At 36.9% G+C, this 15317-nt stretch overlaps 1 protein-coding gene across 2 annotated transcripts in view; it reads left to right on the forward strand.

Annotated features, from left to right (window-relative positions):
• OCA2 (OCA2 melanosomal transmembrane protein) overlaps positions 1–15317 on the forward strand; it is a 217772-nt gene that overhangs the window by 120656 nt on the left and 81799 nt on the right. For both annotated transcript variants that reach the window (XM_026103160.2, XM_064501789.1), the window contains exons 17-19: positions 2282–2429; positions 4114–4171; positions 5445–5553. In XM_026103160.2, the coding sequence (XP_025958945.2) occupies positions 2282–2429; positions 4114–4171; positions 5445–5553 (315 nt within the window). The remainder of the gene's footprint in view (positions 1–2281; positions 2430–4113; positions 4172–5444; positions 5554–15317) is intronic.

Genomic DNA, 15317 nt, shown 5'->3' on the forward strand with positions numbered 1-15317 from the left:
CTAATCTTGCTGGTCTATATAGCAAGGAGTAGCTTCCCAGCTCATGATTTCAGACCTCTTCCAGGTGGACATGATGAGATGGAAGCTGACAAATAAAACATCTTTTTATGCCATTGACCAGAAACTGTCTGTGGAGCTGAAGCAGAACACAAATATGTGGTCACCAGCTTCTTTCAGAAATGATTATTTACATTGTTTACAAATTCAGAGACTTAAGTTTTAATCTTTCCATCCTATTAAAGAAAAAAATCCACTATTTCTGGATTTTTCAAATGTGTTTTTTGCACATCTACCCAAATCCTCCTCCTCCCACCCCCAAAAAGGTTTGTGAGGAAATGATTGAAAATATTTTTCCGTGGGGAGGCAAAACATAACTGTGACCTAAAGCTGTGTCACTTTCTCATTTATGATCTGGAAGAGAATGACAAATAACTCCTGATATGTATCTGTGGATGCCACAAATGTTGATGGAAAGGTAAATGATGACCAGGACAGGGCACCTGCACAAAGCCAAGTGGATCCTTTGATAAGCAGGACCTATTCACATTTTAATATAATGTAGTGTCAGATTATGCTCCCAGCAAGAATCATCAAATAAACCAAAAAGGAAAGTGGTAGATTCTGCACCTCTTTGTATCTGTGGTTCAGGTATGAATCCCTTTTTGGAAGAAATGCTCTAAGTGAACACTGTTTGTTTAATAACCTGGAACAGTCATTGGGCTTTAGATTGTGTGAACTTACCTCTGTGGCTTTACATTGCAAACCCCATGCAAAGATTATCATTTTTACATCTTGCAAGCTGTGTGTTCATTTACAGGACTGAGCTGTTCAAAATGTGAGTGAATCGTTCAGATCCCTTTTTTGTGTCCACTATGCAGGGAGAGTATGACATCTCTGGACACCCCCAATTTTTTTCATGCAAGTTTGAGTTCTGTCAAGCATAATTCCCTGTTGGGTCGATCTTTAAATAATTTACTTTGTATTATCACTGGAAATACTTACTCAAAATGGGAGGGAGAATTAAATGCACATTTAGTACTCTTTTTGATAGTAATACCATGAAGGTATTAGGACTTCCTGCTAAGGAATTCCAACAGTAAATGTAAATATTGCTGCCAACATCAAACTGTTTAAAAATATTTCTGAATTTAATAATTTTTATATAATGTATATTTTATAAATAATGCATATAATTTGCTTACCTGGCACAAAGAATTCCACATCCATTTGTAACTTGCCAATTGAACAGGGATCATTAAAATGTAAATTGGAATTCTTGACACTTTGCCTTCAATGATATGTAATCTGGGGGGAAAGAAAAGGCAAGGAAATGTCCTCTCAGTTTAGGAAAATTCAGGAAGCATTTGTGCAGAAAATTTCTGCATGAATATTCTGCTTTTATTTCTTTAGGAATTTCCTGGAAATTCCAAAACTTTTTTTGGTGTGCCCAATTTAAGGACCTCCCTGAATAGGAACACACAGTTTTCAGTCATTCTCTGAGACCTTGACAATACTGGAAAAAATAAAGCAAAATTTTGAAAATCCCTTGACTTCAAGTGTTAATCAGTGTGGTTAAACCTGCACAGGATCAAATGCCATTTGGGCCAGCATGCAGAAGATGGTAGGTGTGTTTGTGCATATTTTCAGTGCCTAAGAAACAAGTCCTCTTAGGAAGCCTTTAAAATGCTATTAAACAATATGCCATAACACAGTGCTAAATTTCTGTTTTGGCTCACATTATGAAGACTATTTATGTGACCACAAGTGAATGGAAAGACACTCAACAGGAATCATGGTTTATATTGTAAGTTATAAATATGTTGAATTTCCTTTATTTGGATGTTGCCCATTCTGAATACAGTAAAAGAGCATTTGATCTAATTCATAAGTACAAAGTACCTAGTATCATGTTAGCAGCAGAATAATGTATATTGGTAGTTTATTTTCTGATGAAAAGCAAATGTGCTAGGATTTTAGAAATAAAGCTTGTGGAAGCCATTTGCAAGCATTTGAAGACACTCCTTGTTCTTCGGAAACTGAATCTGAAATTAATTTATTTAAAATTATGAAGTGTTTCTATTTGTTTTCGATTCCCTTCTGCTCTGCTAAATGAATGGTAAGAAAGAGCAGCTTCCTAAGTGGCTTGTTCCATGGGAAATCTAATCTAAGTTTTAAACATTTTAACAGCTTTGAGTCCAGGGCACGTTATACATATTCTTTGGTCTCTGATTTCATGTGCATGAATACCTGCTTTAAGCTAAGTAATTTTGCTTCTTCTTAGAGCTGAAACATGAGATCTATGTTTGGAGATTAACAGCACAGCGTATCAACCCTGCCAGCAGAGAAGAGACAGCAGTGAAATGCCTCTTGATGCAGAAGGTCCTTACTCTAGAGATACTCCTGAGGAAGAAGCTCAGGACCTTCCACAGGTGAGCGAGTGCCAGCTCGCATCCCCCATCCCTGTCCTGGCAGGGCAGACGTCAGTGTTGTGGGACAAAACAGGGACAATCTACAGGGATGTGCAGTTTGTAGGACCAGCCCCATTTCAGCAGGGAGCTCCTAGTCATCTTAATCTACAATTAGGAATGACAGCATGGCTTTGCTAAAATTGGTGGTGACATTTCTATTCTGTTCAATAGGCCAAGCACTCACTTCTTGTTATTTTAAGCAGTTTTCGCAGAAAGTGAAACCCCAGTGGGTTCTTCACTGGGGCATGATCTATATTCTAAGCCACCTCTTGATCACGTGGCTGTTGGTGCAGGCATGAAGAACCAGCCTCAACCCTAGTAAAACACAAAGTATTTTAGGACAAAACTGATGTCAATATGACCCAGATTTTAAAGGCTAGAAATTTCAAGTAGCTTTGATTTTAAAAAAAATCATAGGTATGTTAGACTTTTCCTTCTAATAGTGGCTTCGGTGTAGTAAAATGCTATAGATATCTTTTTACTGAAAAATTCAAGTGTTTTTCAGTGAAGTGATGAATTTGGAAAATATGCCATCAGTTAATTACTGCATTTTAAAGTTATTTCATAATCAAATCTTCAATGTTAACCTGAGTATAGCTGTAATTAGCTTTTCTATGTATAGAAAGACAGATGTTTTATAAACTATGACTAACAAAAATGCGAAACCTATTTTGTTTATGTTCCAGAAAAAACAGCTGTTGCTCTATGGAATTTGATGTCTGAGAATAGCTCTGCTAAATATTCTGACAGTGAAATTGACTCTAAGCTAACATGAAACTGAAATAATTAATTTTCATTAATAAACATGTTAATTAAAAAGGCAGGATGAACACGGACATGTAAATTTGATTTCCTAAACTATTCCAGTTGTAAGGTGATTTTTATTTACATAGATCTTTTGCTGATGGTGCTCACCTTGAATCGTCTGACAATATTACTATTAAAAGACAAAAAAATAACCTCCTTTTCAACAAGATAATAACTTGTTATTAGACGCTATGACCTTTTAAAGAGGGGACTTCTGAAGTGTAAATAAAAATCATATATTTGATTTTGAGAGTCAAGATTCCTCCAGTACAGTGTAGCAACATAAAAATCGATTAGTGTCAGCAAGAGCTCCTGAGCTGCAAACCCCAAGGCCTTTTGCTGGAGGGCTGACTATGCTGATAATACAATGAAGTTATTCAGATCTTAAAAACTTCATTATGAAGTGCTAATATACAATGTAATATTATAATGCAAAATATATGTATTCTGACTTTTTGGTATTATCACATGACCCTTATTTTATCACAAAAAGGCACACATCAACTTCTGAAACGATTAAGTGACCTATGTATTGCTTATGGCCAGATCCTATAGCGGGGCTCTCTTGTCTCTGGAGGCTGGTTCCTTCCAAATCTGTGAGACTTTCCATGAACAGAAGGGCCTGTGCATTAGTGGAGTGTGTTACAAAAGTGGAGTGTTAAGTGAACTCTCATGGAAGTTTTCCTACTGGCCTCAAGAAGGCCAGGGTCCCTTTGTAGTATGAGTTACTGCATACAGGGAAAAGGGTGGTCTAGTTGTGATGAGAGCGATTTATTCCAGTCCTCTTGGCAGCACTCTAATTTCACCCTGGAAAAAAGCAGGTCTCATTTTCTTTCAGGCAAATTTCACAAGAAGATAAAAACTGGGAAACAAATATTCAGGAACTCCAGAAAAAAGTAAGTAGATGGCAGTTCTCAATATCAGTATAAGTGGACCTCTACCTTTATAGAGGGTGCAGAGAGTGCTTTGAATCCAATACCCATTTGATAATTCCCATGAGGAGAAGAAAAGCTGGTAGGCAAGCAGCTTGCTTCTCAGTGGGGCAGGGTTGCTAAACAACATTGTGACAATCGTCATCAGGTTTTATATTTACATTCTTTAGAAAACTATTATTTAAAGGAACAATAAATGATTCAACAATATTTAAAATTGAAACTTAAATTTTTAATCCATGCCTGGAAAGACTTGGAGAGGTCAATAGGTTGTTTATAACCATGATACATAACTATACAATACACTACTACTGATGTACTTAATACTAACTCTAATTTACTGCACTGTCTGTAACATGCCTGTTTTATTATTCAAGTATGGATAAAGCATTTGGATAAATCCCACTCTCTCCACTGCGCACACATTAGCACTGTCTGTCTTTACGCTGAAGCTGAGTCTGATGAGATGCATGCTCCCTAGTGGGATTAATTTCACCTAACTTTGACTGTCTAAACATCATCTCCTCTCCACCTCAACAGCGTCACTAATGAATCCAGGCCTGTTATTTTTGGGGTGGTGTTTGGGAGCTCAAGCCCTTGACCAGGACCTAGCTGTCCAGTGTGTTATACCAAAACAGAACAAAATCAGGATTTCTTATTAAGCATTAGACCTTTTCCCCTGTGCTGCAAAAAAGACAGCTTTATTAAAGAATAGAGATTAAATTGTATTTTCATAAAGTTTTAAATTGTGTGGAAGAGGTTGGAAACAAGAGAGGAACTCATGCTTAGGTGAAGGTGATTCCCTGGGTTGATGGGGAAAGTGAGACTGGAGCAGAGAATTAGAAGGAGCCTGGGTCTAAGAGGGGACGTGTGCATCTGGGAACAGGAATGCAGGGGCTTGGTGTGTCCATCAAAGAGGGGGACAGATCTCTGTACTAGGAACTGCATTTCAACTGTGCTTTTCCTACTGTAATAATGGGGGTAGCCGAACACAACCAAATGTATTCAGCAGAGGTTAGCTATTTGTATCTTACATTCACACTGGGCTTCCCTACATATTCATGATTTTATAGGTATGTATGAAGTATCTCAATTTAAATATTTCTGCCTTTCATGTTGAAGAGGATATACAATACAGGAACAGCAGATTGTGCTTCATGCATGGTTTTGTGAACTCAATGCATAGTAGATAGCTCCTTCTTTAATACAGTTATTGAATTTTTTTTCCTGTCTACAGCACAGAATAACAGACAAAATTCTTCTCATCAAATGCCTGACTGTGTTGGGATGTGTTATTCTTATGTTTTTTCTGAACTCATTTGTTCCAGGCATCCACCTGGATCTTGGTAAGTTTCATAGTTTTGCTCTATTTAAATAGAAAAAACAGTAATATTTTTCTGCATCTGGATCTGTTCAGAAAGCCCACTTCTATATGTCCGTTCTATTACAATTCCACCACGTTAATCAGAACAGCAGTTTCTCAGAACAAGTTTTTGAAAGGTAGTCATGTCCCAGTCACCCCAGGAGGTAAAACAGGTAGTTCTCATGACTTTATTTTTCTGACTTCCCATTACTAGCTAGGTGGATACGCATTACAGAATAAGCAAAATAGATCTTGGCATGATTGCTGTAGGTGTGAATGAGTGACCAAGATTCACTGTGGAGATCAGACAATAATCACTCTACATAGGAATACTAAAGTAGTCTGGCATTTATTAAGTATTAAATAACTCTATAACTTCCAGTCTCCATTACTTCATTGCCAGAATAAATTATTTCCCAAAATAAAATCAAGGAGACACTGTCTATATGTGAAATGAAACAACTGAAAGCATTGTAGATGTTGAAACAGAAGTAGATAGATGCATGCTTTATACACATAGACTTATATCCATAGATTTTTGTATAGATATGTGTATGTCTATGTGAGGAAATGCTCTGCATGTCCTTAAAAAGAGAACCAAATTAAAGCTCACATATAACTGAAGGGCAGTCATAAAACTGATCTGGGCATTGTCCTATAAAAAGTTAACAATTTTTTAGGCTGTTAAGCCCTTGAAAGTAAGGGAATTTCAGATTTATGTTTTCTTGTGCAATCTTAATTCCTCTACTGCGTACATCCATCCCAGTGACTGAAAGAAGCAACAGTTTGGAAGAAAAATAACTCATAATCAATAAATCACTGACTGAATTGTAATATGCACAGATGAGTAGTGCATAAGTTAAATGGTTATATATACACTTATTTTTCTCATATTACATTTAAATCCATTTTTGTTATGCAAAAAATAGTTACAGTTGTTCGATGGTGAGCAAGTTAAAAACAAAACCTTCCATGTCTATTGCTGATGCTTCAGGTATGTTGACCAGCTCAGTAAGTAAGTAGTAGCAGGCTGTTATTTTGCCTAGCAGGGATATAGGTTATTATATTTAAGTGGCCTGATCTGGTTAGCATCTGTCTCTGCTGGGACCCGAGGAGATACCAGTGTTGCATAGTCCTGGCACAAGTGGTAGGATATGGGCTACTGTGTCTGAAGCAATGTGTTTTAGTAGGTACAGCTGAGTTACTAAACGTGTTTACTCCTGGGATTGATCCTTGGCCCTGGATGCAAAGCAAAGCCATCTGGAATAATGTTGAAGGACTGTATAGAACAGAGAGACCCAAACTGGATGTAGTCTCACCTATGCTGGTTTTGGGGCACAATCACTGAAATTAATTGTCTCCAGAACTACAGCTGGTTTATTTTTATTTCAGAGGAAACAAGATGAGTCACTCCAAAGAAAGGAGTCTGGGAGCAAACCAACAGTTATGCAAGACATTGCTGTGGACTTGGCCTGTGAAGCTACCTGACAGTGTAGATACACTCAGTAAGACCTTGTTGGCGTGTGGTAGGGGTCTTGGTGCCCTGAAGCAGTATGAGGTTAGAAAAGGAGATTTCTCAGCCAGGCTTTCTTCTCCTTTTCTGCCAGTGCCACAGTTGAAAGGACTTTGTCCCAGAGTATTTGCTGGGGAAATGGGAAATTTCAGTCAATAAAGATTATTGGCTGCTAAGAAGTTAAAAGGTATATTGAGATATAACAGCAAAAGTGCGATATTACCAAGGTGTAGGAAGATGGAGGAATTAAAGATGTGGGAAGGCATTTGAAGTTGCCATGGCTAAGAATATAAGGAGGGAGTTCAGAAAGAAGTCAGTTTTCACCCCTACTTTCCTGCCTCTGATAAGTAGGCTCTGAACCATGTAAGATTTTATGAATTAAACCTAACATCTAAAAGTGTTTTTGAAAACGCACACACAGTCTGTAAAAACTACATAGCACTGGTTGCATATACCCCTTGTAAGATATGCCCTCTAAACAGTAAAGTAGGTGGAGTCAATAATGGAAGAAACTTAATAACTGATCATTACTATTTTTGTGTCACTTTACGTCAGTAAAATAAATGAAAAAACTGGCAAGGCTGGCAATGCAAGTTTCTAGTATTCATAATCTGATCTTCACCTGCAGCCTTGAAAGTAAATGCGGGTAGTCTGTATTCTGTATAACTTCTCCCTATTACGTATTCATGGTAAACCTAACAGATTAATGAAGAAATGTTCTTAAGTCATATGCATAATTTCTACTAACAAGTAGTGGAACCTGCAAGCTTGAGACGTTATTGGTGACTCCTGAATTCTGCTATCGTGATGTCAGCTAGAAGTTATATATCATTACTGAAGTAATGCTACTGTGATTCTCTGTGGAGTTTAGTCCTCCAGCATACAGAAATACATTTTTTAAAATACAGCACATCTTGTACTCTGATGGTTTGGTTAAATTTCTGCAGTATGTTTTTCTCATAAAGATGAAAGTAGATTGTAGTTCAGTGTTTAATTTTCTACCAGAATAATGTTTTATACAGAAGCTGAAGTGTTAGAAATCTAATAACTTTTAATTGCATTTGCTAGAGTGAATTAGAGAGATTACAGGATTCTTTATCACTCCCCAGCCTTGATATAATTTTTCCATTATTAACTTGGAATCATTGATATAATTTGAGGGAGCTGACATTTTAATTTAAATAATAAAATTAGCATACTTAACAGTCTTTTAAAATGCAGGACACCTTCCTACTCAGTTTTTTTGTAGCTGCTCATCAATTTATTTAGTCTAATTCTATGGAATATCTATGTTAATGCAAGGTTAATACTGAGACTAAACAAACAGATATGGAAAACTTAAAGTTAACACTTCCATAGTGTCTTTGTTCTGTCCCGGTGGGATTATGTTTTGTTGATAAAGCATTGATAAAGCATCTGAATAAAGAAAACAAATAATGAACGTAAAGTCCCTTTGAGGACTGTACCTGGATCCTGTGTTGGCTTTAACTTTTAGGCAGATGTGCCTAGAGCTTTGAACTATAGTGAGAGCCCCCAAAAGAGAACAAAGAGTTTTAAAGTAAAATAAGGCAGGATTTATTTAGAATATGAACTAGATTTTTTTTTTTAATAGTGAATGCTCAAAGTGAGTCAATCATGCCTGATCCCATTCTGGTTCCTCTGGTGCTATGGATGTCTGTGCACAAGACACCCATAAATTAATTACCTTGAGCTCCCCTTAAAGTAGTCAGTGGAGGTGATGAATAATCAGTGGAGGTGATCAACAGGTGTGATTCATCAGACCTACTTTCAGGGTCTACTTTACAAATAGATTCATCTTGCCTTACATCACTTGACTCCTAATAAAGCAGAGATCAGCTTGTCAAACTGTAGTAAGTTTCAGTCACAAATACAACACAAATGTTAGCAAAGAACCCAAATATATCAACTTTTAAAAATCATGGTTTTACTCTTTTAAGCAACAAACAGGATCACTATGACCTTTCTGGGTAGCTGGATAAGTTCTATAAATCAAAACTCAGACAAATGTCAGACAAACATCCTAGGCCTAAATATTCACTGTTGTCCATTCTCTAGAGCTAAAATTTCTCCATGTATACAGTGAACTGTTATCTTGTTTGACAAGAACTCATTTATGTAGTCAAATCTAGTTTCTCTTGGAAAACTCTCTCATCATCTATATTCGCTGTGATTTAACCTCTGATTATCTTGAATTCCCATACCCAGCACAGTTCTGCTGCAGATCCTTTTGACGATCTGAAATAGGAAACTATTAGCAATTTCTCTTGACTAGTGGTATCTTGAAACATTTGAAACCTGTGACTCGAACAATGTAAAATGATTTTCATTTAATTTAAACTGTCGTCTTTGTGTTCAGGAGGTCATAGTGTGCAGCCTCCTTTTTATTTTATTGCCGTTGCACTAAATGAAAAATGTGTTCAATTGCTGCAGATACAAAAGACTCTTGTTGTATTGTCACTCCTTTAGATACTGGTTATTGTATGTTCTGACTCATTTCCATAATTTATAAGAATTTTTGAAGAAATTCATGGGAGAAATTAAATACCTTAATTGGAAAGGGCATCAGCAGAACAAAAAACAAATGATGTCTACTGAGAATGTTATGCAAATTATAGTGGAAATTTTGTCTTACCATGCAGAGGAATGACACCTCAAATTCAAGACAGTGGATTGGCTCTAAAGTTACTCCAGTATATTTTCTCTTGATTTTTGTCCTGCTTTTATTTAAGTGGATGCACACAATTGTCAGCTTTTACTGTAATTTACATAGTTCAACTAATAATTATAATAGACTAGGGGCTGAGTGACATTTGTCTTGTAGATTGCTTAGTGATGAAGAAAGGCCTGCATAGTCCTAAAGCACTTCACAAACTCACTTAGACTTTGCTATTGAATCACAGAACTAAAATGTTGAATGTCAAAAGTTCCACATCAATATTTACTTGGCTTACAAACATTTAAGCTAGCTCTCTGTTACTGCAGCCTACTATGATTTTAACAGTTACCCTCCTCTACTTTCGTTTGTGCAGCATTTTCAACAAATGGTACAAAGAATCAACCGTAGCAATGATTATTCCTTAACATCTTTGAGACAGATTGGCAGGATCAATATGTATAAAGGCTTGCATGAGAATTAACAGTGCTGTAACCTGTGCTAGAGACTTTAAACCTAGAGACCTTTGACTAAATCATCTAATTCTATAAGCTAAAAAAGAATGCATATTGCACTAGTGAAATAAACATTGTGAGTGTTTCTGGCCGAATGTGCAGTGCATCTGCCCAAGAAGAACTGTAATAAACTTTTGTTCCCAGTTTCTGTCTTGACCTTGGGACACAGTATGTGCTTTTGAATCTGTTCTAGGAAGTTTATTTTGAATGGTGAAAAGATTTTTAATTTGAATCACTCCCCAGCAGCTCTGTGGGTGAAATCCTATCTCACCGTGTGCAGCAGAACTTGCCAGGTTAAAAAATTTATAAATTGCCATGGAGCAGGAGTTCATGCCTGAGAAAAGTGTGGACAGATTCCATTAGTCTGAAAGGTGTGTTAACTCCAGAGCATCTACAAGGCTCCTATTTTTGCACTTTGAACTGTTATTCTGTAACTTTTTTGTCAACTGCTGTTGGTGATAAGTAGATTAAACCATCTTATGCTACCATACTGTATGATGGTGGAGTTGTATAAATCTATTGCTGTTTACAAGCAATAAAATTATATGTACAGAAAACAACAAACTAGGTTCTCATAATTTCTAAACATTTGTATGCATAGAGAGGGAGTAGAAGAGAAGTGTTTTTATTTTGGAAATGCTTGGTTTCAGGTGAATTTTTGCAATAGTTAAAATGAAAGGTTCATTATAAAATTATTCAATATTACTGAGGCATTACTTACAAAATATTTGAAAGAACAGATGAATTTAATAGGCTGTTATATAATAGTTTAGTGCTAAGAATACAGAAAATCCCAGTAAGACAGACAGCATAATAAACTATAAAACCTGGTGTCTGATGTAGATTAAATCAAGCAAAGGCTTAATGCCAAAAGCCACACTGTTAAGTTTATCCTGTTTTCAGATCTTATATCAGCATATCCTTAGTGTAAAAAGTGCACATCTGCTCTCTAATTTGTCACTGAGTCCAACATTTTTCTCCAAAATATCTAGAGTCTGTGATAGTAATCAGTTTTAGCTGAGGAGACCTTATAGGTATTGACTGCTCAAATGATACTGAATTATCAACTGTATTTAAATCTGTTACAATCAGTATTTCTTTCCTCGTCATTTCATTTGCAAAGGTAGCTTGCTTATACGGTTTGATAAATTAAAGAACCAGATGCAAAGCCTGGGAACCAATGTTTATGGACCTTTTCCATACAGCTCAAAATACCAGCCTGAATAAATGGTGGATGCCTGGAAACTCCTTCATGCATATAAGTGAAGTAGATAGTTTTGGTCTCCAAAACATTTGTATTAGGAATACCTTATCTGTACTTGATAGTTTGCTCTGGTTTTGAAAGTATCAGTGATGATGTTATGCTCATGTTGCATGCAAAAAAGGGAACACCCCTTATATGAGCTAATTATTTATTGTTAGTCTAATTAAAAGTTTGATCAGTGTAAGCAAAACACATCAAAGTTATTGTTAGTTCCCTTACAATAATACTAACGCTTATAGTCCAAATTAATTAATACAAAACTCACTAACAGTGCTACAGTTAAAAGTTGTTATACAAAAAACCCTGAACACTCCTAGCATCTACCCCTTATTTTCTAACATTATGGTCATGCTTCCATGCTCTGCAGCGTGCTAAGATTCAGTTTTAGGCTGGGAGGAGTTATGATGAGTTGTTGGTATCTTCAGATGTTTGCTGGGAGGAGCATGATAGGGCTTTCTCCCTCCTCTTTACCAGGTGTACAGTGTTGATGTTGATGGTTTCTTCTTCCTGGCGGCTTGGATCCATTTGGGCCCATTTTTATACGTTCTCTAATGTCTTACACCTTTCTTTTTCTCCATTGGTTGCAACTCCATGTTACATCCAATTTTATTATATATGGTGTGCTGTACATACGTTACATACTTGTTTCTTGTCCTTTTGGTTACCCCTAAAATGGGTCTTGCCCCACTCCTAAGTTTGCATTATGATCCATAACTAACCACTGTTGAGTTGCTGATAGCCCTGGGGCCTTTGGAATCATCCTGTGCCCAGCCGTTCGAGACCTTTGCTGTCACTGCCTGCCTGTACTCCTTTGCCCTGCGTCACTATGCTAGGTTCATAAATAGTTCATTCTACACATCATCGCTAATTGTTATTTGTGTATATATAATAATTAGTAACAATAGTCATAAACCACGCACTTATGCAAAGCTAAGCAAAAATAAAATTAGGTAATATCCATCTAATCATTAGGCAATTGCTGAGACAAGTAAACAAGCTAAGACAAAGCTCCAAGCAAGCCTAGCCAAGTCCAGACAAAACCTGCCAGGTCCTGAGGCCTTGTGGTTAGTACAAGCCTGTGGCCTGCTCCTCCATTAGGCCACAGGCAATATTCTGTTTACTGGGCAACAGAGCTGCATCAAATTGGAAGGACTTGGGTTTTACTGAATTGTGCCTGTATTTGGAGTCTGATCCAAAGTCCACAGAAAAGAACAGGAGCATTTCTGTTGACTTTGTCGCTGCTCAGAGCTGCCCATCAAGCCCACCTCACCCCACCAATTCCTGGCAGCTCCCTTTCCACCCGCGCTGCTCTCCCTCAGAGCTCCTTACCTGCTTCTTTCCACTGCAGGTCGGTATTTTGCCTTTTCTGTTTTTAGATACTGGATATCTTTTGCATCGTCTTTTGTGACAGTTGATACAGATTGAATAGTTAATTGTTTCTCTGTGCTCCAGTTCATTGTCAAGTACTTGGCTTCCACCCATAGGAATGACCTTTTTATCTGTAATTACTCATCCTATGCACTCTTGTCATTGGCAGCTTCTCCTACTAATTTTCCATTAACGTTGCACCTATACAAAGCTGTGACAGTGCTTTCCATAACTAGTGGTTTTTCTTTAATTCCTGGCCTGATAATGGTAGGCAACAGAGCAACAAATTGCAGCATCTGACAAGAGTGCCCAACTTGCTGTAGCAAGATGTCTTAGTTCACCTTTCTCTTGTTTGAATGCCCCCAACCCTTTATGGCACTCCTTCCAGCCGTGGTTACAGCTGCTGATCTACAGATTCGCCTTCCAGGCGGCATCAGCTGCAACAGTCAGTGGAGTCCAGCATATTTACTCTGATTTAGCACTATTTTCCTCTTTGCTCTTGCTTCATTCCTCTGCCTGTTACCTTTTTATCTATTCTGACATGCAGCAATGTTAGCTTAAGATGTCTAGTACTTTTACATTGATGTCAAGAAGAGACAATGCAAATGGCTGGTTTGCTGCTGGTTTCTGAGTAGGTAGTATGGAGATTTAATTGCCATGTGGCAGGTGCATATTGTGGTTTTAAAATGAAAATGGGTATAATTGTATTTAAAAGATTTAGTATGTCTTTGCCTCATCATGCTACTGAAAAAAATCCTGCTAGAGTGTATATGAATTAAAAATAAATCTGACAATTATTTTCCAATAATGTGCATTTTGGAGTGGAGCTAATTGACGTAGTCAGTGTTGGCTATGACTCAGAAAGTCTGGTCATTGTCTGAGCTGTTTCTCCTTCTCAGCATAACACTGTTTCTGAGAATAAGAGATCTGCTTTCCAGGGCCCTTGAAGTTTTTATTTCTTTTAGGATAGTTTTCACAAAATTGTGCCCTCAAAAGTGCACAGTCATCTTCACAAACATGCACTTAGGCATGAAAAATATCCTCTGTCCTTGCAGTTGCCCTTACATTTGACATGTGGAAAAACCAAGAACAAATAATAGTTGTATATGCTAGTGCACCTTTTGCAATTTGGTTCATACTTCCACAAGAGTTGACCTTTAGTGTATCTTGATATTTGCATCTTCTCATATTATTTTTGACTCACAAGAGTTAATGAGGTTATGCCAACAGTGTGTGTGTTTGTTTGCAATGACCTTTACTGAGATAATGCTGTAAAATTTTTTAGACTTAGGTATTGATGCAATATACAAAACTATATACCTGTCGACACATATTTTCTGTAGATGCAGTGCTCAGCTGTAGCACCCTTTAACCATGGTTTCTTTCTTACAGTGTTCTATCTTGAATGTCATCTACGTCATCTGTGAAACTGTGTTTAGATTTGATCAGGAGAATTAACAAAGTTGAGTGCTAACATTGCAATACAATAGTGAATATGATTTCTCCATTCTGACATCATGACATTGCAGCTATGCAATAAAATCCTGTCCGTTCTGAACTAATGCAGATGTGCTGAGCTATGATTAAAGAGCAGCTAGTCTTCTGTCTCCTTGTTTTATGCTAAACTTCTAGTTTTTAACTTTGAAATTTTCTTCTGTCATCAAAGGTTGCTGTTTCTTTTGCCTTGAATGGTTTTATAGTTTCCATCAAGTTTTTTCATGTTCTTTCAGTCTTCTTACATTGTACTGAGCATTTCCTGTGGCAGTGCAAGCTGTCCTGGACTGTCACCATCACAGTTCCTTCCCCAAGGAGTAATCTTAAACTGTGGTGCTACAAATAGCACAGAACACCTGGAAACAATTTCTAGGAAGCTAAGCCTATGAATAGAGACTGCTCAAAAGACCAGGAAATTGCCTTGTAAGAAGCAAATTTCATAAAAATATATTAAAAATAAAATAATGCTTATCAGTTGCCAAAAAATATTATTTACAAAAATTCAGCATGTTTTCAGAATATATATGTTCAGGGACACATGATAAAATTAAAAAAAAATTGTAAAAACCTGAATGCAGGACATTTTGTTTTGCATTCAGAACTACTGATGAAGCATGTTCCAGGAGTAGAGTGAGCACTACTGCAAATACATCTCTGATTTAACTGTTTGACCAGAATATTTCTATATGCATGTATAAGAGTATAGCTGAGTGTATAATTCTGTACATTGCTTCTACACCATCGTGTATGAAGGACGGCCATATATCCTTAGGTTAAATCTGTAAGGGTTATGGAGTTTATCAGATCTCTTCTGATTCAGCTGTTGGAACACAGTGATAGACCTGACTTTCTCATATATTCAGTGACATGCTATGTAAACAATGATTCAAAGGTAAGCACTAACTATGTTTTAGCTGCT

Source organism: Dromaius novaehollandiae, chromosome 1, assembly GCF_036370855.1.
Source record: "Dromaius novaehollandiae isolate bDroNov1 chromosome 1, bDroNov1.hap1, whole genome shotgun sequence".
Lineage (NCBI taxonomy): Eukaryota > Metazoa > Chordata > Aves > Casuariiformes > Dromaiidae > Dromaius > Dromaius novaehollandiae.